This window comes from Candoia aspera, chromosome 6, assembly GCF_035149785.1.
Source record: "Candoia aspera isolate rCanAsp1 chromosome 6, rCanAsp1.hap2, whole genome shotgun sequence".
Lineage (NCBI taxonomy): Eukaryota > Metazoa > Chordata > Lepidosauria > Squamata > Boidae > Candoia > Candoia aspera.
In genome coordinates this window covers 56300424-56325762 of record NC_086158.1, presented here as the reverse complement: position 1 = coordinate 56325762, position 25339 = coordinate 56300424, and the positions used below count along the sequence as shown (strand labels likewise).

Genomic DNA, 25339 nt, shown 5'->3' with positions numbered 1-25339 from the left:
TTCTATTTTTATCCATTTTAAAAATATGACACATGGGCAAATGTTTTTCTAATTAGTTAATATAGAACAACCATGTATATATTTACTAAGAAGTCCAAAGAATTAATACATTAATGTGGGAGAAATATTAGAGCCCATGTACTTTCCTTTAAGTAAACATACAGAAAGGGAGAGTGTCGCTATAATTCATGCATACTTTGGTGAGAGATTTTTTAATCTAAAATTGATGTGTGTGTGTACACATACACAATAATTACTCAAGAGGCATACTGAGAACAGCCTACTTTTAATCATTCAAGTCTGAAAATGGATGTCCAGATTTATGAATTGGTGTACTAAAGACACCCTTTTGAAAGGGGTGGGTTTTTTTTAACATGCTACTGTAATTGATTGTGCACTACTGTTTTTAAGAATAAGGATACAAATGTTTTGAAATAAATATTACCTCTCTCCTCTCTGTGAAGGGGGAAAGGGTGCGGCAAAGGAGAGTTTGCTTACAGAAATCACTTGTCGTTCCCCCCCCCCCACCTCACAGAGCGGAGAGATTGGGGAGGAAGAGATTTCAAGAGAGTAAGCTGTTTGCATAGCATGCCCGCGGCTCCCAGCAGAATCACATTGCTTTCGATGTGTACAAGACAGTAAGCAGGCACTCAAGCATTCCAAAGGGCGGGGGAATAGTTAGGAGGCAAACAAAAGCTTAAGGCATGCAACTGACTAGTCTTGCCTCTTTCCAGCTGGAAAGCATGGTTGTGGTCACGTGATTTCCCACTTAGTGACTGTTTTCCTTAGCAGCAGAGTTGCAAGTCCCAGTTAGGGCCATTAAGTGAGGACTACCTGTATAATGGAGAGAATAAATTAGCCAGTATGACATGGGCAAAAGTGAAGCATATTGCATATAGCTCCTTTAAAATTACTGTTTGTCTTTAGCCTCATAAATTTGAAAATATAGATTTTATATTTTATGTGTATTTACGTTTAAATGCTTCACTAACAGACTATTTTAAAAAAAAAGTTCTGAAAAGAGAGCCAAAGCAGTAGTGATATACCAGAAATATATGTGAAGTCTCCAGAAAAGGTATGTGGGTTCACACATAATGCTAACTAGAATAGCTGAGTCCACACATCATCCTTACATTATGACTGAATACAATCAGGGAGTATGGTATAGTGAAATTCGGATTGGCCTAGAAGGTATCATACTGCTTTTGCTGCCAATGCAGATTGTCATACAAGTCTTTGAGGAGCTCCAGTTTTCCCTTTTAACAAAACAAGCTAAAGCTTTATTGCTTCCTTAAGGCAAAGAGAAATGGACGCCATTACAGTCACTTTCTTAAGGATGGAAGAAATGAATTCAGCTAGAATCAGTTTTCAAAATCTGGAATCATTAGCTAAAGAATTGCAGAAATATGTTAAGGGTTTTCTTTTTCTTTTCTTTTCTCTTGCTGTTGCCTTTAACCTCCATTCTTTTCTCAGTACTCTGAAAAAAATCATATTGTTTTCAACCTTTCTTCTTAGTTTTAATGAAATAAGGGATTCTACTGTCTTTTTTATGGTGCTGCATCTGCAGAAGGAGTCAGGGTGGGGGAAATAGATGACAAAACCCGGGTCATTTAACAAGCCAAAAGACTTGTACTACCTCAGAATGCAAATACAAAAGCCAGGTGGGGGGACTGTTCTTCGTTTCCACATCTTTGAAGTTTGGACTGGATGCTTATGCAGCACAGAGAATTTTGGGAGAACTCATGAAAACAGGTCTGTAATTGTCTCTGCCTCCTGTTCATTAAGGAGATCGGCTGTGGGTCTGTTTTTTGAGGGCCCTTTAATCTTACTTGTATAAATTTAGCCACACATTTTTTTCTGATTAGTTTTATCACTATGTGTTTTATTTGCAAACACTATATTAAACACTGTACTACACTGAACTTAATTTTCTTTGGAAAAGGGAAAACGTTTGCTTTTTTCTTTATTTTGTTAAATAATACCACAATAAATTAGCCCTCTGGGCTTCTCTCTCATAGAGAGACCGTCTTATACTGATACTGCTTTTCTCAAACATACATAGCCTTGACATTTCCACATGCACACAGCATGTGCTAGATATAAATTCTTTGTCATTCAAGTAGGGAAAAAGGTGGGCCTGATGGCACGCACCAAAGAATTGGAAACTAGAAATCTGTTGCCTTAATGTCTTTTCATGACTTTCAAAAATATATACCTTTGCAGTCATCAGGAAGTAAAATCAGCATTCTCCCTGGCATATACATCTTATATAGAATTATCTACCAGTGTGTTATACTGGAAATACAGAGTCGAGATGTGTTTTTGAAATTAAAATAAAAAAATAGAACACCTGAAATATTTATGAATGGTTTATTAGAATATTTTTAAAACACAAAGTGCCAAAAGTGGGTAGCAAAATAAAAACAAAGGAACAATAAAGCTATAAAAGCATAACATATTTTTGCTTTTAGAGATGCATTATATAGTGCAGTATGTTTGGAATGGTGAATGAAGACCAAGCTGTGATCATTAAAATCTAAAAGCTTGGGCCAGCAGTCAGGTCTTTACTTGGTTTTGAAATGAAACACATCTCAGCACCAGCCCATTCTGAGGAGAGAACATTTCATGATCAAAACATTGACTACAAATTTTAGAAAGCTTTTTGTATTTTGGCTCTTCCTGTTTTCAGGGATGTTTTGTCTTCCAGCCCTTATTGCCTGTATTATAATAATTTTTCTGCCTGGCATATGAGTGGTCTTCTTATGTTTCACAAAACTGAGGACACATTAAAAAAATGTTAGTGAGAGGGGAGCAAGGGAAAGTGATATGCCATCTCCAAAGACAATGTTTAGATAGTGCTACCAAGCTAAGAAGTACTATGAAAGTGACATGGCATTATAAAATAATTATCCGAAAGTCAAGAGTTGTAACATGATAGGAAGGCACCAGAAGAAAGGAAGGAAGTTACATATAGCTTTTGGGGAATAGCTGAAATAAAGCCACGCCATGAACAATCTATGTCTTTGTTACATAAGGTGTTCCATTAAATTTCCAGGGTCATAAGATCCTAAACAGCATAAAGATAAGCTGTTTCTAAGTATATACTGCTCCTTGGAGAATATAAAAAGAAGGGCAAGATATAAAGAAATAGGGTATCATCAAATATTTTAGTAGACCCAGATGTCAATGAGAAGAGAAACCATTTCACCGTGGAAGAAATAGAGTGCTATCTTAGGTAGCTTCATTTTTTTTTAGTAAAAGTAATTATTTTTCAAATGGTTGGATAGAATTATTAAGATAGAAGAACTGAGCCCAGCTGTTCAGTTGTAATACCATAAAAATGTATTCTTGGCCAAAAGAAAAGATATGTTTGTAATTAGCCTTTCCTCCAGATCCATTGGCAGTGAAGTAGCCCTTGTGATGCCTGATAATGTGCATTTCCACATCCCAATGGCAGTTCTTTTGGAAAGAAGTACACAATGAGATCAGAAGTATTAGAAAATTATGTTCTACTCTGACATGGGGAGAAACATCTCTCACAGGATACTTCCAAGAACACTTATAGCCCACAAGTAGGATATGAAAGCCAGGAAAAATACCCACCCTGATACAAGGTTGTATATGGAATTTGCATCTACACATTTACATATATAAATCCCCAAGCCAGGACTGGACATTTTCAGTGCTTCATAGAAAAAGCTAAGAACATTCAAGATCACAATCCTATATATGCTTGGGACTAAATCCTGTTAAACTTCCTGTGACTTATTTCCAAGTAGACATCCATAGGGTTTCATTGTAATAACATCAATGGTTTTAAAAGGAATATATCCTTTAAGTAATATGATTTGCAAACAGAATTTTGTCATTTAAATATTTGGACACAATAATTAATAATTTGACTTTTTAACCAAAGAGGCTTAATCTAAATATTTGCTAGCTGGCCAGCTAGATCTATTTCTTGGAGACACTGTACAATTTTTGGTACATTTCTGCAGCCCTGAACCCCTGATTTTCCAATGCTTTGCAAAAGGATGTTGTTACTTTTTTTAAATTAGAAACCCAAAGTTTTGGGAAGGAAGGTTTCATAGATTTTCAGAAGCTGTAATGTTAGGTTTACTGGCTTGTTAAGAAAATATAGTTTCTGCAGAAAGTAAGGCACTGATTCGGTGAATTATGTTCTAGAATCAGAAAAAAAAAATAGCTTTCCGATGTCTCACTATATCACTTTAATTTAACAAATTTTGTTATGTCTGTATGTGTCTTCTCCCTCAGTTCAGGGTTATGCAAATGTTGGCAGGTTGTGCTATTTGGAATCTTCCTTAATAAGTTTAGACAACTTTCAGATACTTATTCTTGCCCTAATTTGCCTATAGAGATATGAAGGCTTTATGGAAGTAGTAATTCTATTATTAACTTATAATACTGCTTAATTATCTTGCCAGTGGTAACCTTTACCTGAAAGGGCACAACAGAAAACAATCTGTTAGTCTCCATTTATGATTGATAATTGTGTAACTAAGTACAGTAACCCCCCCTGCAATCTAGACCATTTTTCCCCAACCTGAAGCCCTCTAGATGTGTTAACGACTCCTGCTTCCATAATACACAAAGTCTTTTCTTTATTTGACCCAATGATTGCTACCAAATTTTGAAGGCAAACTGTTTGGAAACAATCTCATGTTTCAGATTAATTATCTGAAACAGTATTACTGTTATCTCATTGACTTCAATGAGGCTTGTTGTTGTTTATTCGTTTAGTCGCTTCCGACTCTTCGTGACTTCATGGACCAGCCCACGCCAGAGCTTCCTGTCGATTGTCAACACCCCCAGCTCCCCCAGGGACGAGTCCGTCACCTCTAGAATATCATCCATCCATCTTGCCCTTGGTCGGCCCCTCTTCCTTTTGCCTTCCACTCTCCCTAGCATCAGCATCTTCTCCAGGGTGTCCTGTCTTCTCATGATGTGGCCAAAGTATTTCAGTTTTGCCTTTAATATCATTCCCTCAAGTGAGCAGTCTGGCTTTATTTCCTGGAGGATGGACTGGTTGGATCTTCTTGCAGTCCAAGGCACTCTCAGAATTTTCCTCCAACACCACAGTTCAAAAGCATCGATCTTCCTTCGCTCAGCCTTCCTTATGGTCCAGCTCTCGCAGCCATATGTTACTACAGGGAACACCATTGCTTTAACTATGCGGGCCTTTGTTGTCAGTGTGATGTCTCTGCTCTTAACTATTTTATCGAGATTTGTCATTGCTCTTCTTCCAAGGATTAAGCGTCTTCTGATTTCCTGACTGCAGTCAGCATCTGCAGTAATCTTTGCACCTAGGAATACAAAGTCTTTCACTGCTTCTACATTTTCTCCCTCTATTTGCCAGTTATCAATCAAGCTGGTTGCCATCATCTTGGTTTTTTTGAGGTTTAGCTGCAAACCAGCTTTTGCACTTTCTTCTTTCACCTTCATCATAAGGCTCCTCAGTTCCTCTTCACTTTCAGCCATCAAAGTGGTATCATCTGCATATCTGAGATTGTTAATGTTTCTTCCAGAGATTTTGACTCCAGCCTTGGATTCCTCAAGGCCAGCTTGTCGCATGATGTGTTCTGCATACAAGTTGAATAGGTAGGGTGAGAGTATACAGCCCTGCCGTACTCCTTTCCCAATCTTAAACCAGTCTGTTGTTCCGTGGTCTGTTCTTACTGTTGCTACTTGGTCGTTATACAGATTCTTCAGGAGGCATACAAAATGACTTGGTATCCCCATACCACTAAGAACTTGCCACAATTTGTTATGGTCCACACAGTCAAAGGCTTTAGAATAGTCAATAAAACAGAAATAGATGTTTTTCTGAAACTCCCTGGCTTTTTCCATTATCCAGCGGATATTGGCAATTTGGTCTCTAGTTCCTCTGCCTTTTCTAAACCCAGCTTGTACGTCTGGCAATTCTCGCTCCATGAACTGCTGAAGTCTACCTTGCAGGATCTTGAGCATTACCTTACTGGCATGTGAAATGAGTGCCACTGTTCGATAGTTTGAACATTCTTTAGTGTTTCCCTTTTTTGGTATGGGGATATAAGTTGATTTTTTCCAGTCTGATGGCCATTCTTGTGTTTTCCAAATTTGCTGGCATATAGCATGCATTACCTTGACAGCATCATCTTGCAAGATTTTGAACAGTTCAGCTGGGATGCCGTCGTCTCCTGTTGCCTTGTTATTAGCAATGCTTCTTAAGGCCCACTCAACCTCACTCTTCAGGATGTCTGGCTCTAGCTCACCGACCACACTGTCAAAGCTATCCCCGATATTGTTATCCTTCCTATACAGGTCTTCTGTATATTCTTGCCACCTTTTCTTGATCTCTTCTTCTTCTGTTAGGTCCTTGCCATCTTTGTTTTTGATCATACCCATTTTGGCCTGGAATTTACCTCCAATGTTTCTAATTTTCTGGAAGAGGTCTCTTGTCCTTCCTATTCTATTGTCTTCTTCCACTTCCGCGCATTGCTTGTTTAAAAATAATTCCTTATCTCTTCTGGCTAACCTCTGGAATTTTGCATTTAATTGGGCATATCTCCCCCTATCACTGTTGCCTTTTGCTTTCCTTCTTTCTTGGGCTACTTCTAGTGTCTCAGCAGACAGCCATTTTGCCTTCTTGGTTTTCTCTTTCTTTGGGATGTATTTTGTTGCCGCCTCCTGAACAATGCTGCCAACTTCTGTCCAGAGTTCTTCCGGGACCCTATCTACTAAGTCCAGTCCCTTAAATCTATTCTTCACCTCCACTGCATATTCCTTAGGAATATTAGTGAGCTCATATCTAGCTGATCTGTGGGTCTTCCCTAATCTCTTGAGTCTGATCCTAAATTGTGCAAGAAGAAGTTCGTGATCTGAACTACAGTCAGCTCCAGGTCTTGTTTTTACCGACTGTACAGATGTCCGCCACCTTTGGCTGCAAAGGATGTAATCAATCTGATTTCGGTGTTGTCCATCTGGTGAAGTCCATGTATAAAGCCGTCTCTTAGGTTGTTGGAAGAGAGTGTTTGTTATGCAGAGTGAATTGTCTTGGCAAAATTCTATCAGCCTGTGTCCTGCTTCGTTTTGTTCTCCCAGGCCATACTTACCTGTAATTCGAGGTGTCATTTGACTGCCCACCTTAGCATTCCAGTCTCCTGTGATGAAAATAACATCTCTTTTAGGCGTGTTGTCCAGTAGGTGCTGCAGATCCTCATAGAACTGCTCTACTTCAGCTTCTTCAGCATTTGTGGTTGGGGCGTATATTTGGATCACTGTGATGTTCGATGGCTTGCCCTGAATTCGAATTGAGATCATTCTGTCGTTTTTTGGGTTGTATCCAAGCACTGCTTTAGCCACTTTACTATTAATTATGAAGGCTACTCCATTTCTTCTGTGGTCTTCTTGTCCGCAGTAGTAGATCTGGTGGTCATTTGATGTGAAGTGGCCCATTCCAGTCCATTTCAGTTCACTGACGCCCAGAATGTCTATCTTTAATCTTGACATCTCACCAATAACCACATCCAATTTGCCCTGGCTCATAGATCTTACATTCCAGGTTCCGATGGTGTGTTGATCCTTAGAACATCGGATTCGCCGTTCACCACCAGCACCGTCGGCCGCTAGCCGTCCTTTCGGCTTTGAGCTAGCTGCGTCATCACGTCTGGGGCTAGTTGAGCTCATCCTCTGTTCCTCCCCAGTAGCATTTTGACCATCTTCCGACCTGGGGGTCTCATCTTCCGATGGTATACCGACATATCTCTGGTTGTACTGATCCATTTAGTTTTCACGGCAAGAATACTGAGGTGGGTTGCCATTACCTTCCCCAGGGATCGCATTTAGTCTGACCTCTCTGTCATGACCTTCCCGTCTTGGGTGGCCCTTCACGGTTTAGCTCATGGCATCATTGAGGTGCTCAAGCTCCAGCACCACGACAAGGTAACGATCCTTTGCTGAAGCAATGAGGCTTAGTTCTAAGTATATATGTATAGTTTAGCAGTCCCCAGTTAAATATGTGTATACATCTATATATGTCTGGTATACCTTTTCTGTAATCAAAGATGAATTCTCCATTAATCATTACTCATCCTTTCTTAACTCTTATGCTGGTCTTTGACTATAATAAATATTTGATTTGATTTGATTTGATTTGATTTGATTTGATTTGATTTGATTTGATTTGATTTGATTTGATTTGATTTGATTTGATTCTGCAAATAGTAACTTGTACTGACCTTAACATTATTTTAGTAGGCTTTCTCAAGGATTTTACAGTGTCTCCATGAGTAAAATAGTGCAATTGTTCAAAAAGCATTTTTTTTTTTTGTTTATTCGTTTAGTCGCTTCCGACTCCTCGTGACTTCATGGACTAGCCCACTCCAGAGCTTCCTGTCGGTCGTCAACACCCCCAGTTCCCCCGGGGACGGGTCCGTCACCTCTAGAATATCATCCATCCACCTTGCCCTTGGTCGGCCCCTCTTCCTTTTGCCCTCCACTCTTCCTAGCATCAGCATCTTCTCCAGGGTGTCCTGTCTTCTCATTATGTGGCCAAAGTATTTCAGTTTGGCCTTTAATATCATTCCCTCAAGTGAGCAGTCTGGCTTTATTTCCTGGAGGATGGACTGGTTTGATCTTCTTGCAGTCCAAGGCACTCTCAGAATTTTCCTCCAACACCACAGTTCAAAAGCATCGATCTTCCTTCTCTCAGCCTTCCTTCTGGTCCCACTCTCGCAGCCATATGTCACTATGGGGAACACCATTCCTTTAACTATGCGGACCTTTGTTGTCAGTGTGATGTCTCTGCTCTTAACTATTTTATCGAGATTTGTCATTGCTCTTCTCCCAAGGATTAAGCGTCTTCTGATTTCCTGACTGCAGTCAGCATCTGCAGTAATCTTTGCACCTAGAAATAAAAAGTCTTTCACTGCCTCTACGTTTTCTCCCTCTATTTGCCAGTTCTCAATCAAGCTGATTGCCATAATCTTGGTTTTTTTGAGGTTTAGCTGCAAGGCAGCTTTTTCACTTTCTTCTTTCACCTTCATCATAAGGCTCCTCAGTTCCTCTTCGCTTTCAGCCATCAAAGTGGTATCATCTGCATATCTGGGATTGTTAATGTTTCTTCCAGCAATTTTAACTCCAGCCTTGGATTCCTCAAGCCCAGCATGTTGCATGATGTGTTCTGCGTACAAGTTGAATAGGTAGGGTGAGAGTATACAGCCCTGCCGTAGTCCTTTCCCAATCTTAAACCAGTCCATTGTTCCGTGGTCTGTTCTTACTGTTGCTACTTGGTTGTTATACAGATTCTTCAGGAGGCAGACAAGATGACTTGGTATCCCCATTCCACTAAGAACTTGCCACAATTTGTTCTGGTCCACACAGTCAAAGGCTTTAGAATAGTCAATAAAACAGAAATAGATGTTTTTCTGAAACTCCCTGGCTTTTTCCATTATCCATCGGATGTTGGCAATTTGGTCCCTAGTTCCTCTGCCTTTTCTAAACCCAGCTTGTACATCTGGCAATTCTCGCTCCATGAATTGCTGAAGTCTACCTTGCAGGATCTTGAGCATTACCTTACTGGCATGTGAAGTGAGTGCCACTGTTCGATAGTTTGAACATTCTTTATCGTTTCCCTTTTTTGGTATGGGGATATAAGTTGATTTTTTTCCAGTCTGATGGCCATTCTTGTGTTTTCCAGATTTGCTGGCATATAGCATGCATTACCTTGACAGCATCATCTTGCAAGATTTTGAACAGTTCAGCTGGGATGCCGTCGTCTCCTGCTGCCTTGTTATTAGCAATGCTTCTTAAGGCCCATTCAACCTCACTCTTCAGGATGTCTGGCTCTAGCTCACTGACCACACCGTCAAAGCTATCCCCGATATTGTTATCCTTCCTATACAGGCCTTCTGTATATTCTTGCCACCTTTTCTTGATCTCTTCTTCTTCTGTTAGGTCCTTGCCATCTTTGTTTTTGATCATACCCATTTTTGCCTGGAATTTACCTCTGATGTTTCTAATTTTCTGGAAGAGGTCTCTTGTCCTTCCTATTCTATTGTCTTCTTCCACTTCCATGCATTGCTTGTTTAAAAATAATTCCTTCTCTCTTCTGGCTAACTTCTGGAATTTCGCATTTAATTGGGCATATCTCCCCCTATCACTGTTGCCTTTTGCTTTCCTTCTTTCTTGGGCTACTTCTAGTGTCTCAGCAGACAGCCATTTTGCCTTCTTGGTTTTCTCTTTCTTTGGGATGTATTTTGTTGCCGCCTCCTGAAAAATGTTGCGAACTTCTGTCCATAGTTCTTCCGGGACCCTATCTACTAAGTCCAGTCCCTTAAATCGATTCTTCAGCTCCACTGCATATTCCTTAGGAATATTAGTGAGCTCATATCTAGCTGATCTGTGGGTCTTCCCTAATCTCTTTAGTCTGATCCTAAATTGTGCAATCAGAAGTTTGTGATCAGAACTACAGTCAGCTCCAGGTCTTGTTTTTACCGACTGTATAGATGTCCGCCACCTTTGGCTGCAAAGGATGTAGTCAATCTGATTTCGGTGTTGTCCATCTGGTGAAGCCCATGTATAAAGCCATCTCTTAGGTTGTTGGAAGAGAGTGTTTGTTATGCAGAGTGAGTTGTCTTGGCAAAATTCTATCAGCCTATGTCCTGCTTCGTTTTGTTTTCCCAGGCCATGCTTACCTGTAATTCCAGGTGTCATTTGACTGCCCACCTTAGCATTCCAGTCTCCCGTGAGGAAAATAACATCTCTTTTAGGCATGTTGTCCAGTAGGTGCTGCAGATCCTCATAGAACTGCTCTACTTCAGCTTCTTCAGCATCTGTGGTTGGGGCATACATTTGGATCACTGTGATGTTAAATGGCTTTCTCTGAATTCGAACTGAGATCATTCTGTCGTTTTTTGGATTGTATCCAAGCACTGCTTTAGCCACTTTACTATTAATTATGAAGACTACTCCATTTCTTCTGTGGTCCTCTTGTCCACAGTAGTAGATCTGGTGGTCATCTGATGTGAAGTGGCCCATTCCAGTCCATTTCAGTTCACTGACGCCCAAAATGTCTATCTTTAATCTTGACATCTCACCAATAACCACATCCAATTTGCCCTGGCTCATAGATCTTACATTCCAGGTTCCAATGGTATGTTGATCCTTAGAACATCGGATTCGCCGTTCACCACCAGCACTGTCGGCCACTAGCCATCCTTTTGGCTTTGAGCTAGCTGCGTCATCACATCTGGGGCTAGTTGAACTCATCCTCTGTTCCTCCCCAGTAGCATTTTGACCATCTTCCGACCTGGGGGTCTCATCTTCCGATGGTATACCGACATATCTCTGATTGTACTGATCCATTTAGTTTTCATGGCAAGAATACTGGGGTGGGTTGCCATTACCTTCCCCAGGGATCGCATTTAGTCTGACCTCTCTGTCATGACCTTCCCGTCTTTGGTGGCCCTTCACAGTTTAGCTCATGGCATCATTGAGGTGCTCAAGCTCCAGCACCACAACAAGGTAACGATCCTTTGCTGAAGTCAAAAAGCATATAAATATCACTAGAAGTAGGATGTAACTCTCAGCAGCTACCATTGTAGGGAGATACACATAAATTCAAGACAGAAATTTTTAACTTCATTTGCAGTAACAGCTTACCATTAAAAATAAGCCTGCAATTCCTTTTCATTTGATAGTAGATTCTTACAGTATAAAGCCTTTACTTTTATTTTCATACCATAGAATGAAGCAATGCTTTATTTAAAGCTTTTATCTTCGTACCATAGTACTCTAGAGGGAAGAGTTAATTGATACACAGAGTTAGAGGGATATCAGCAATATCACAGGGTAATTTATACACAGGGTATAAATTCATCTTAAAATAATGAAAAACTAAGTAGTTATTGCCATTTACTGTATTAAAGCAATAGGCTCACTTCCAATTTTATAACATGTAAGTTGGAACTTTGCTAGTTTCCTTTCTGTCTGATCAGTGCAGTTAAAAAAGTAGAACAGTATCACAATATCTTGATTTACACAATAAAGATATTAATATGATATACACCAAATTAACCAGAGTTCTAATTAAAATTCAACCAAAAATTAATTGTATGAGGACAACACAGAACATAAATTGCAATCCATAGATACTTTAAAGACTGCCTTCTTCAATTCAGAAGTCTTGCTCTGTCTGCCATTACCAAAAGCGATATGGTCATACGTATGAAATGGTTCCTAAACGAGGCTCACCCACAAATATGATTAAATAGTTTTAATGAAATTTAATCCCACAATTAAAATATAGCAATTGAAGAATGCAATATGTTAAAGAAAAGCTCAGAAGCAATAGAAAGGGAGAAAAAGTTCATTGTATATTAAAAATATCCATTCCAGCTCAGAAATCCAACTGAATTAATGTGGAAGACCTGTAGAGAGCCTCTGGTTAAATAAATAAAAGAATAAAAACAATAATGTTGGCAAGTACTATCACCTGCCCAACCAAGAATCAAGTAAATGATACTTTAAAAAAAAATGTAGATCTTTGACAAACTTAACAAACTGGAACAGAATCAGTGAAGGATCACCCATACTATGAGGAGAAACTAAGTCTCATGAAGTGGTATTGCAAATGTTTAGTCTTAAGAAGATTGAAATGGAAGTTGACAATACCTCCTCTTTCTTATTCCAGTGTGCAGGAATGCAAATTCCAATTGCATATGAGTAAAAGGTTCCTAACTATAACAACAAATCATTGGTGGAGTGAATTATTTTAAGAGTTATTGGGCTTCTTTTATTGGGTATGCTCAATTAGAAGCTAGATTGTCATGAGTAAGGATGGCGAGCAGGGGGCTCCCATCCAGGCTGTAAAGCGCATGCGTAGCACTGAGGAATTAGGTAGCCATTCCAAGAGACACAGATCGGGCCCGCCTTAACCTTTGGGGTTTATATGTCTGGGTTTTTCCCACGCTTCTTCAGTTTGTTAGGATTTTCCTGTTATGTAGCTGCAATAAAACACTAGAGACCTGTTCCTTGTCTCAGCGTGGTTCCTGGCTGTTAGGACATAGATAACCATCTGTCAGGGATGTTGGATTCCTACACTGAGCATGGAATTGGACTAGGTGGTCTAAATGGCCCATGCCAACTCTATGATTCTATTATATATTGAATGGGTACCTTATTTATTTTAATTTTGTATTGGATTTGTTTTTTATTACTGTATTATCTAATTATTATGTGACACCATTTTGAATTCACCCTGGGAAATAAAAAGGTATGTACATAAAGTACCAAATATTCTCAATCTAGTCCATTCAATAATAATATATTTAGGAGATCTGGATGCCTTAGCATATTTGGATGAATTAGTAGTCCAGATCCTGCAGAAGTCAACAATATATTTAGTATTTAATTGCAGTCAGTAAGTGGTGAAGGTAAATAAAATAAAAGTGCCAGCTCCACTTATCTACAAAGACAAAATGCCTCCTAATTGTATTAATAACACTGAAAATGAAAAAAAGGGGGAATGAAAAACATACTTGCTATAAATAACCCCATGGACCTAAAAAAAAAAGACAGAAGAAAGGAATATGACTACAAATTGCCATAGATTACACTAACTCATCCAACTGATGGGACTGAAACTTGCCTTCTCAAATTGGGTAGTATGCTGGCTTTAGACAGGTGCACTTCATTAAAAACCAAAGCTCATGAAAGGCTAGGCTAGGGGCGCTCATGGATAGGATTTTGAACTGAAGCTATGTCATTATTATACAAGTATTGGTGAAAGATAATGTAAATCACATTCTATTTTCCACATTCGTTTTTTCTGCAGGCAGGTGACAAACATTACCATCCAAGTTGTGCACGATGCAGCAGATGCAACCAAATGTTTACAGAAGGAGAAGAAATGTATCTGCAAGGTATGGAAATTAGATACTGAAAACCACTCAGAAACTGCAGCTAGTGCAGAATGCAGCAGCATGGGCAGTTACGGGTATGTGGAGTCCTTGGTGTTATGGGCATGCCACAGCATGCCCATATAACACCTCTGCTTCATGAACTGCACTGGTTACGAGTGGGCTTCCAAGTGCAATTCAAGGTGCTGTTTATTACCTATAAAGCCCTTCATGGCATGGTTACCTCAATAACTTCCATAGTTTCTGCTTATCCTGAACCATCAGGCATAGTTGGCATGCTCCAGGTCCCATCCATTAAACAGTAACTTCTGATGGGACCTAAGAAGCACACCTTCTCTGTCACAGTACCTGCCCTCTGGAACAACATCTTAACAAGGTCTTCAAGGCTGAACTGAGGTTATAACTGAACTGTTTTGCTTTCTGTTTCATTGATTAATCTCTGTGGATTTTCTTTTATTCTGATTCTGATCAAATATAAAAGTACCGGTTTGCTTCAGGGCATATCCCTATCCAAGTGTTTTATTATGAAATGATTTAAAGCTAAATGGGGTTAAAATATAAATCAACATAGAACTTCCTGAATCTAAACACAGATAAATGACTATGTAAAAAGAAATAGATCCTTGTTTAACAAAAATAAGAAGTACCAGAATTGTCCCATGGAAAACAAGTTTCTTCTGGTGCTAGTATTTGATTATAGCTTACTTCCATTATTTATCAGCATCAAAAATACAAAATGCTGGTGTTTTTTTTAAGTATTATAACTTTTCTGGAAGAAAGTAATGCAATGCAAAGCTATATGATCAGAAAGTATAAAGACAGAAACTTCAGTTTGGGTAATATGTTCACTGGAAGCTTGCATTAGATTTGTCTGTGAGCCAAGTAATCTTACAATATGGACATTTTTGTCATATCTTCCTGCTAAAGGAGATTCTTGACTTCTGCCTTAATCCAGGCTAAACCTAAGCGCCTCATCTGTCCTCATGAGAATTAGTGTCTACAGTGGGGTATGCTGATAATAAAATAAAATTGTCCTTTATTTTACTGCCAAATGTAGGAGTTTTAAAGTAAAGGTCCTACTTGGTGTTTAACTTGACATTTACTATGTAAATCTTTCTGCCTTTCTGAGAAAAATATGTCCTTTGCTTTATAGCATGTGTTATAGCTAATGAAAATAAGAAAAAGTCATGGAGCTTTTTCCAAGTGTTTATCAGGCATGCTCTTTATACTCTTTTCCTCAGTCAAATGGGGATGCTTAGTGTGGTTTGGGTGCTAGTTAGTTTTGTCATTACTTTTTTGCAGGCAAGATTGAATAGTGGTTTCTTTTCAAAAATCCTTTTAATAGTAACTTTTAGCACTTTTTATTAATAACATTTCCTTCTAAATATAAAAGTGGACCAAAAAATCCTGCCTGTTTTAGAGTTTGAAATGTAAGAGTCTCCCTTTGTTCTAAAACAGATCAAAGATCCCTTTGTTGTAGTGTTCAGTCTCCAACAATAGAAACAGACATCTACAAAATGAGCATGATAGTGAAAGGAATTTGGACACTTACGGGATGCCCCCAGGGTGGATTTGATTGGCTATAATGACTAAAAACCTGATTGGCATACTTTCCATGACTCTGTTCAACATTGTATGGAATTTTAATTTACTTAAACAAGATATTAAATAACAAAAATAATTAGGTCAATCCACACTTCATGCTAAGCCTTCAACCATGGTCTATAAACCATTGTAGATAGATCTATGCAATATGATAAGCTAAAACTAAAAAAAAAAGACTTAATACAATGTGTCAACCCAATACTTTATCTAGTGTTGGTCATGTGTTTATTTAATATAAGACAGTTGTTTTAATCACTGTTTAGCACTAATTCTTCATTTACCAAGTCATAGAATAAATAGGTAATTATAGTATTATGTGCAGTTATACAAAGGTTTGTAGAACTAAATTTTAGTCTTGATAATGCTTTGGATCAAGATTTAATTATAGTTCATGATTAAGCTAGGATACAGTGCATTATCTTTCTTCACATTTGAGTACAGGTCAAGAATGCTTACATTTTCAAAACAGACATTAATTAACAGACTACTTAGAAATAATGAAGAAGCAAAAACATGATCAAAGATCTGTGTCTTCACTGTGTCCTCAACATTCATACAAATTTAGGTCAATATCCAGAGCCCTGCAAGTTTTAGGAATCAAATACAAGTCTTACCTGGTTGCAAATAAAAATATACTACTTTACGTTCCTCTTTCCCTTTTACTACTGAGAAGCATTTGATTAGGCTTTTAGCAGAAATTACTTTAACTTGCTTTATGCTAGCATACAAGACTTTATATTAGGTAAAATAGTATTTTCTGTTTATCTCAGATGCAAGAATGCTGAGTTATGGAGGCAACATTATTCAAATAGGATAGGAGGATTCTTTTCATTTCATGAGCATATGTAACAATCCCACTTTTTTATTGCGAGTATAATTGAGTCTGTCTTTACCATATCATCTCCTTTATTCCTTCCATTTTGAAAACAAATATCTCTCCAGTTCATCACATTTTTTTTCTTCAGTATGACTACTAGGATGAAAGCACCAGAATTCCTTCAGCTTCTACATCAAGAAGTGAAAATAAAGCGTAATTTGCTTAGGGTACCAACTTCAAATCCAACAGGAGATACAAGAAATGTAGCTCAAGACAGTACAGCCTACTTCTTACAGTGGACTAAATCTGTCATTCTGTGAACAAATTTTTGCTCACAGAACTGAATATCCCTTTTTTCATACCTCCCTTTGCCTTGCATCTATGTATCTGTTTGGTGCTTCCCAAATCTATGTCAAGGAAATGTTTCAACCTTCAAAGCCAACTTAGGGGTACCCAAAAAGGTTTCAAGGGAAGGGACATCCAGTCTGCTAGTGGATCCATGTAGGTTAGAGGAGAACATGAGAGAAAAGACATTTGTTTACTGAAAAGTTTATTTAAAACTCATATTTGATTTAGTCTGATCTTTTTGATGCTAAGTACTGGACAATCAGTGCACCTTTCTATTTGATGGAGGGTGCTCCAAAAGTTATTTCCTCAAGCTGAATCAAGGTTGAAGGAGGAGGCCTGGGAAAAAGCAGACAGACAGCAGATTGGGTTTGCCAAAAGACTTGCTGTTAGCAAAAATGGTTTTTTGAGACGTCAATGCATTGACATTGCTCTGTGTGCTGCATACTTGCTTCTGGAAATTCTACAGCATGTGATTAATGTAAATAAACAGAATATTACAAAACAGAAATTAAGTCTTCATTGGTCTTCCCTTAAAAAGGAAACTGATACAAGCCAAGATGCTACCGCAGAAGGTTCTACTGTTAAGAAAAATGGGAAGTATCAAACTCACTATTTTAAATGGATTTCTTCTGATTTGAATGTAATGTAATATGACTTGTCTTGTTCCTTTGTACACTAGGTTCTACAGTTTGGCATCCTGACTGTAAACAGTCTACAAAGGGAGATGAAAAGCTACGGGTAAGGAGTAGTTTACATTTTCTGTTTTTTTTGAAACTATGTGGTGATTCCTTTCACATAAAAAATAATACTTTTTTCGCAACTTTTAAAAATTCCTTTTTATAATTATTGTACTGTTGGTCTTTTTCTTGTGTTGGGCCATAAATAAAATTTTGATTTGATTTGATTACTTTAGAAATGGAAAAGGTTTCTTACAGCCTTAAGGATGTGATGCTGTTTATTTATTTAAATTTAACATGCTCTAGGATAAGTCTCAGCATAGAGTTGGAATAGATAATCTATAAAATCTCTACCAATTTACAGTATGTATTTTATCATTCTAAATCCCATTAAAGAAAATGGGAGTCATTTGAATACATGATTATGCTATAAGCTGAAAGTGTAATCCCATATACTTATAAGCTTACATATCATAACTGATAGAATAATCTTGCATATGTGGGATGGATCACATGACATTGTCCAGGTTCCATGAAAGAAAACAAGCTGCTTGATTGTTGTTCAAGGCTCTTCCATTTCTGTAGTGACTTCAGTCTTGAAAAGGCTTCTGAACAGTTGCTAAATTGAAGGTTGATTGTGCATTTTCCAAAATATCAAATGCATGACTGTAGATCTCTGGAGGAAAAAAAAGGAACAGTAACAAAGAAATAAAAAGTATTCTGAGCTTCTGAAAAACAGTCAAGTAACATTGCATGATGTTTTGGCAAATGTCTATTACTTTTCTAGGAAAATGGTATTCCAGTGTCCCAAAGAAGGCCTTAGAGAAAACTGTTGGGCATTTTATTATTACTTTAAACCATCTGTATCATTTTGATGTTTTTCCTCTTTCTGCACCCTTACGTCATCATACAGTTCAGGCATATATAAAATTCATAAATACATAAATTAACCTCCATCATTTGCATATTTCAAGGAAATACATTCCATTGTTACTGATAATGGGGAGGATTTGAATTTATTGTTCTTTTCCTGAAATGAATTGAGATCCAGGAAAGGTTCCCACTGGGTAAAGAAAGAAGTTGAATTTATCTCCCACATTTCCCAAAAGATTTCTTGTACACTGGAGCGGGGGGGGGGGGTTGAGGGCAGGGGCAGGACATAAAGGAAAGAGGCATCAGCAAAATTCACCTCTTCCTTGTTACTTGTATGAACAAACTATTATTTGTATTAAATTGGATGCTCTATTTGTTCTGTTCCAAATACATTGGCTTATGTTTTGCTTCATTTTCTTCATTCGGCTTCTTTTTTGTGTCTGTGTGCCTTTGAGTCAGTGTTGACTCCTGGCATATAGATCAATTCCTTTAATATCCACTTTGGATGTCATTAAAATCTGTAAGACCAGCTTAACTAGCCACCAAGACTTTGCTATTGATAAATAGTAAAGTCAGAAATATGGTTCTTTTTGAATAGTTGTTAGCCACCTGGAGTTTTGGATGTGGGCAGGATATAAATGCTAATAAACAAACATATTTGTTGTAGGATTACTTCATCTCTAGGTTGAAGATGCAAACAGATGCTATTGCCCAGATTGTTTATCTGTTGTTATTGGTGTGGTAAGAATCCTTCAGCTAATTGTTACTGACCTTTCAAAACCATTTAGGCTTATTCCCAGTTTCCAAGGGAACTGCAGTCATTCCTTCCTTTCTCTCTTATACGAGCAAGTGCTCTTTTCTGGTTCAGCATAGCAAGAGATTTGCATCTAAAATATAAAGTCTATTTCCTGAGAAATGCTAGTCCCAAAAAGTGTGTAGTGCTACAGAGAATCAAACTGTTCTCATTGTATTTCCCCTGATAGCCAAAATACACACAACCAGAATTACTTATTGAAATAGCTTCAGCAGTCATCAGTACAATATACAGCATTTTGTCTACAACGGATCTTGGACTGCATGCTTCTTCTTATCAAGAGTTCCTGCTGGGTGAGATTTTAGGTGGAGTCCAGAAAAACAATGATTAATTAAGATCCATTCCCCTTTGGATATTTCCACAGAAGGTTATATATGCCAGAAAAAGCAGGAAATAAAGTAATCAGGTATAAAACTGTGGGGAATGTTTATTCCTTTCAAACACTGCCTATAAGGGGTTTTTTGGAGGGGGTTGACAATATCTCTAACTGACGTCATGTACCATGCTTTTCATTATCACACTGATTTTAAGGAGATAATTTTTATGGAGAGGGAAGAACCTCTCTTTAATGTATGTTTAGGAAGCCCTTCTCCTTTTTTCACTTTTCCTTGTTGTTTCTGTTTTATGACAGCATTCCTCATCTGATTTCTTTTATCCAAAGAGTTTGGTTCTTCGCAGGCCACGCTCTTCAGAGGTTTGCAGTTGTGTTACTTCTTTCTGCACTCAAGTTTGCAGCTGCTGCTCCCACTTCTTTCACTATCCTTACTTTTCGCTTTTTTTGAACCACATAAAGCACCCTTGATTTTGTATTTTCACTATGTCACAAATGTCACTAGTTGTTGCTAATGTATATGTTTGCAGAGATTGCAAAAAGTAATGAATAAGGATGCTAAAAAATTATATTGAGGGACTATGATACACACACACACACACACAAACATACCACACACATACACACACACAGATACCATACACACACACACACACACACAGCTACCACACACGCGCACGCACACACACACACACACTTATACCATGTTAGTTTTCAAGGAGAAAAGGTATGAATGGAAATTACTTTATTTTGCATGTAAGTCACTAAAATGCTATAGTGTTTTGCCCATGGTTATGGTAATGAAAATAAATTCTGGAAGATACAATTTTAAAAGAAAGATAAATCATCCAGATCATCTTTGGGCAGAAAGGACAGTCTTCAGTCCTTGTTTTATGCAAAGATACCATCTGTAAATATGGTAGCCCAACCTCACTTCAGATAATACTTCAGATATTCCTTACACTTTACTGTTCTTTCTTGCCTAAAAGAAGGGGCTAAAATAAGTATAACCACTCTTACTTTTCATTCTTGATGGGCCTAGTTTGAGTGATGAGGCAGACATTTCTTTGCCTAAATATCAGGGTAGCATTCCGTGCCACCTACATTTATTTACTTACTTACTTATTTAGGCATTGCTTCTCAAGCTAGAGTCCACAGTTTATACCCCCAGATATCAAGATCAATTCAATTTAGGTATTACTCATTTTGGTAGCACTATGTAAGCAACATTACCTAGGGCACAGCTGCTTGACACTGTTTTATTCTAGTGTGATAGATTTGGGGCACAAATTAAACAGTTCTGTATATTTGTTTGCGGTTGTATGTATTTTTGTGTAAGCATGATAGCATGGGTAATATATATATATATGTATTGCATGCCTAATTTATTTGGTTGCTGTTCAGGTCAATAATTTGGCTATAATTAAAATCGTTACTTATTGTAAAATGTACTCTCAAAAATGTTTTATGGATGATGGAGAACAAATAATCACTGAGTCATGTCTTTGAAGTATCTGTTTGCTGTTCTGTGACAAGTAGATGCATGCTGCTACTTCTTGAGATTGAATATTGACAGTTTCTTGGTATTAATTATTTACAGTCAAAGTTTATAGACTTCTCTGATAAAGGATGTCAATGTCTAATGTCATTTAAAAGCAGCTTGAAAAAGTGAATTGAACAGAATAACTTTTTATCGTCTCTAGACCTGGAGAATATTTAATCTTCGAAATTTCAATCTGTCAAGTATCAGTTATCCAGAGATGTGATGAAAGACTTATGTTTTGAAATGTAAAAGATTAATTAAACTTTTAAGCAGCCTTTCTTTCCTACTGATGAGAAGCACTACAGTATACTTTGACCGTGTGTATTGAATTCCTATAAGAAATCACTTTGTTTTTTAATACCTTGTTCTTTCTCCTACCTTAGATGCCTTTTATTATTTCACTGCAGAATAGATTCTGATTGTTTTGGGGGAAATGTATGAGCCAGGAATAACAAAATGGATTGATGGTCAAGCAAAACACATATGCTATTTCTTTCATTCTGAACAGCTGTTTTGATTGTACAAACCATCAAGAGCTGACAGATAAAACCTTGCAAAACAAGTGCTTTGTTATCTGCAAAAGTAACAGCCAGCACATTTTATAGTTATCTTCTTACCCTACATGTTGGATTTAGCACAAACCTCTCTTTGGAGGTTGATTAGTTAGAAGGAACTCTTTGACTGAAAATTTCAACCTCAAATATTAGGACAAAATGTTTTTTATATAAGTTAAGGAGCTAATATGCATAGTTTTGGTTCATTTAATAATTCCTTAAATTGATGGGAGTGTGATTTTTAAAAGCTAAGTAATACGTTGTGAATCAAATTATACACGATATCAAAAGATCCATGATGGATCTTGTACCTTTTCAAAAAGGAAAGTTCAAGAGGAAAGTTCAAATGTGATTGCAGCAACATAAATGAAATGTGTAGTCTTTTGTTCATGAACCAAAGGAGAAAGAAATTTAAATGCAAAAAGATAGATTTCCATCCCTTGCCTACAGCCTAAGTGTTATTTCTGTAAAAAAGTTTTTGAGTATGAATCTTGTAAAGTTTTACTCTGAGCTTACTAAATTAATGGTGCTTGTGTGATACATAATACAGTAACTGTATTATATATAATGCTTAAACTATAGTTAACATTGTAATGACAAGCTAAAACAAATAACACTTGGCCTTGGAACTCTTCTTTTCTCCTCCAACATAGCCACAGAAGCTTTAATTTGTTTTTTAGATTAACTGAAAAACTTGTCATGATATTAGGACCTGGACAGTCTTAACATTCTATCATCAAAACAACCCAGCACCAAACCCTATGTTGGCATTTCATCTTTATAAAAATTGTAATTTAGGGTAGGGTTATGCTCTTAAACTATGGTTATCATAAAGCAACTTCAAATTAAAAGACAGTTAAAATTTTCTAGTTTTCACAGAGGTTAATTGGTAGAGAAAACAAGAATGTACAGACTGAAGTCTCGCTACAGTACATCTTCATAATGATCAATCATAGCCTAGCATTATGTGCAAATGCAGACTACTTATATAAAATAATCCATAAAATTATTTCTGTAAACCAGAATCTCTCCAAAAACAAAGTGACCTTGCCAACTTCCTTTTTGTGGCCCCCAGATGTTACTCCAGATTGGGGAGGACTTAATGTTTTTCAGCCCTTTTGGTTAAACATAATAGAATTGGCGAGGATTAAGGGGCCAAATGTCTTAAATCCTTCTCACACTTAAAATCCCTTCAAACTCCCTCAGAAAGGTTCCTGGCACCTCCCGTTGTAGCCTTTGTGTCACAACAAAACCTGATATAGCCCTTGTGCATTCCTGCTGTAAAAAAAAACTATCTAAAAAGTAACTGAAGACTAAGCATATATTTATCTCTGTATGAGCCCCAGTCTTCTGAATCTAAGGAGCTGTTCTTTGGGCCTGTTACATGGTAATGTTATATGAATGTGGTATGGTCGCAAACCCAAACCAAGCTGTTCCTTCTTCTCCAGCTGTTTTCACCATCTTGCATACTGAACACCATCAAAACGTTAAGGCAGGTACTGTAAGCTGCGCTGGGTCAGTATCCTTATATCTAGTAGCAGTGCATCCAGTTGGCTTGATGTTCAAGGGATTATGATTGATATGGAGAACTTGCCCTGTATAATTCTCCAGAGCATGACTTGAACATCTGCAGTTCAGAGATGGGCAGCATCACATCACTCTCACTGAAGGATGTGGATGGCTCCGGTGTTGTTTCGTTTTGTTTTTTAGAGATTATCTGTAAATTACAAGCCATGCATGGCAAAATCAATGTCAGAGCAAAGCAGAGGTGCTGATTACTGAGATATGAATCAGTTAAGCTTTTTATTAACAAAGGAAACAAGTTCCTTGAGGTAACGTTGATGTTATTTAAAAATGCCAACTTTTACATGCAACAACAAAAACAAATGTAGTGTCGGCATGGTATAGTAATTCAGGTGTTGGATTGGGACTTGGGAGACCCACTTTCAGGCTCCCATTTCACCATGGAATTTAATATCTTTGGAGTAGCCTGCTTCACTTTCCTGTTACTATAAAGATAAAAGGAGGAGGAGAGACAGTTTGGTGTAGCAGTTAAAGGCACCAGGGTAGAAGCCAGGAGACTGTGGATTTTAGACTTTCCTTACGTATGAATCCTACTGGGTGACTTTGGGCCAGTCACTCTCTCTCAGCCCTAGGAAGGGGGCAGTGGCAAACCACTGCTAAAATGTTACCAAGAAAACTGCATGGACTTGTCCAGGCAGTAGCTCGGAGTCACTACTGACTCAATGGCACACACAAAAAAAAGGGGGAGTGTGGAAGAGAGTGTCTTGTATGCTGCCTTGAACTTCCCCATGAATGGTGGGATGTAAGTATAATAAATGAATTTGTCCTAATGTGTAAATGGCATGTAGGGATACTTTTGTATAAAACTGAAATATTGTGAAGAGAGAAACCTTAATCATCAGAACAAATGGAATGAGTATATACAGTAACAGCAAATAGAGCTACTTAAAGGGTAGCATGATTCAAACTCTTCTTTGGGGATTACCTACCTGAGGTATAGGGAACAATATTGTACCAGTGTAGTCAAAACAAATGTACAGTGTCCTCCAATTGTACTTGCCTTATATTAGATTTGAATCATTGGCATGTCATATTTGGAGTGTTGGACATTCTGTAATACTTAGATTAGCTAATCTTAAGGTTGCTTTTCAGCAAAAGTTCAGGTGTTCTTCCCTTGGATGGTATCTATTCTATATGCATATTTCTTGTGCAACCGTCATACCTAACTTGACTTAGATGGATGTTCCTTACATTTAATGAAATTTACTTCATAATAAGTGTCCATACAATTGCAAATCTAATATAAAAAGAGTCAGAAGGGGCTTTTTGCGGGGTTGGAGTGTCAGTCAGTATTATACATACAGGTGGTGTTACAGCTATTAGGAAATAAGTCAAACAAAACAAACTAATGCTTTTCAGCAAATGCATTTTTAAAAAATACAGAACCATTTTTTCCCATAAGATATAAATAACATTAAATGTTTAGACTTGTCTAGACTTTTCATACAGAGGAGTAGAAGTGAATCGGAAACGCTTGGGGGAAAATGATTAAAATTAACTTTGCATGACTTTGATTGAAAAAAAGGGCTTTCTAGCTGAAGCTGAGTATCTGAATAGAATAGTTTCTATTTTTAATGACCTTTTCCTAAAATGTTAACTATTCTATTCACTCAGATACTCAACATTTTAGGAAAAGGTCATTAAAAATAGGTGGTCTCTTCAAACAAAAATTTTGCACAGTACAGAAAAGATTTTTAAAAACTGCGTATTTAGACATCTGTCGATAAAACTGAAAGTTTTCTTATGGATCCAAATAATAGCCAAATAAGAATGAGCCAAAACATATTGACTGGCAGAAGAATCAGATAGTTGTTTTATTAAAGGTCAAAATAACAGAAAGTTGCTCAGCAGATAAAATTAATTGCGATAACAGTAAAACAAGAATTGGTTGCAAAGCAAATGAAAGCATAGCCTTACCAGTATTCTTTAAAAAAAAACAACCTAGTATTTGTTTGCAAAATATCCAAAATATGACACAATAGCAATATTCTTTTTTTAAAAACTTGCCTTACCAAAACAAAAACATGTTGTTGATATATGTTTTATGGCATGTTCATTCTGCCTCTCAGGACTGGCTCATAGTCTCTGAAGATCATCCTGTTCTTTCTTATGGACTATTATGCCAGAATAACTCGTTCTCTTGCTTTTTTTCCCCCTTCCATCACATTTTTAAAAAGAAAAAGGAACTAAACACAGCATTTTGCTGAAGTTGGGGATTGGAGTTCCCACCAAAAAATTGGAAGGTCCTTTATCTTCTACAAAATAAGGAAAACA

General features: G+C 37.5%; 1 protein-coding gene across 1 annotated transcript in view; it reads left to right on the top strand.

The window, feature by feature from the left end:
- Positions 1–25339, top strand: part of ABLIM1 (actin binding LIM protein 1) — a 222432-nt gene that overhangs the window by 146921 nt on the left and 50172 nt on the right. The window contains exons 8-9 of the mRNA XM_063307206.1: positions 13835–13922; positions 17369–17427. Of these exons, the coding sequence (XP_063163276.1) occupies positions 13835–13922; positions 17369–17427 (147 nt within the window). The remainder of the gene's footprint in view (positions 1–13834; positions 13923–17368; positions 17428–25339) is intronic.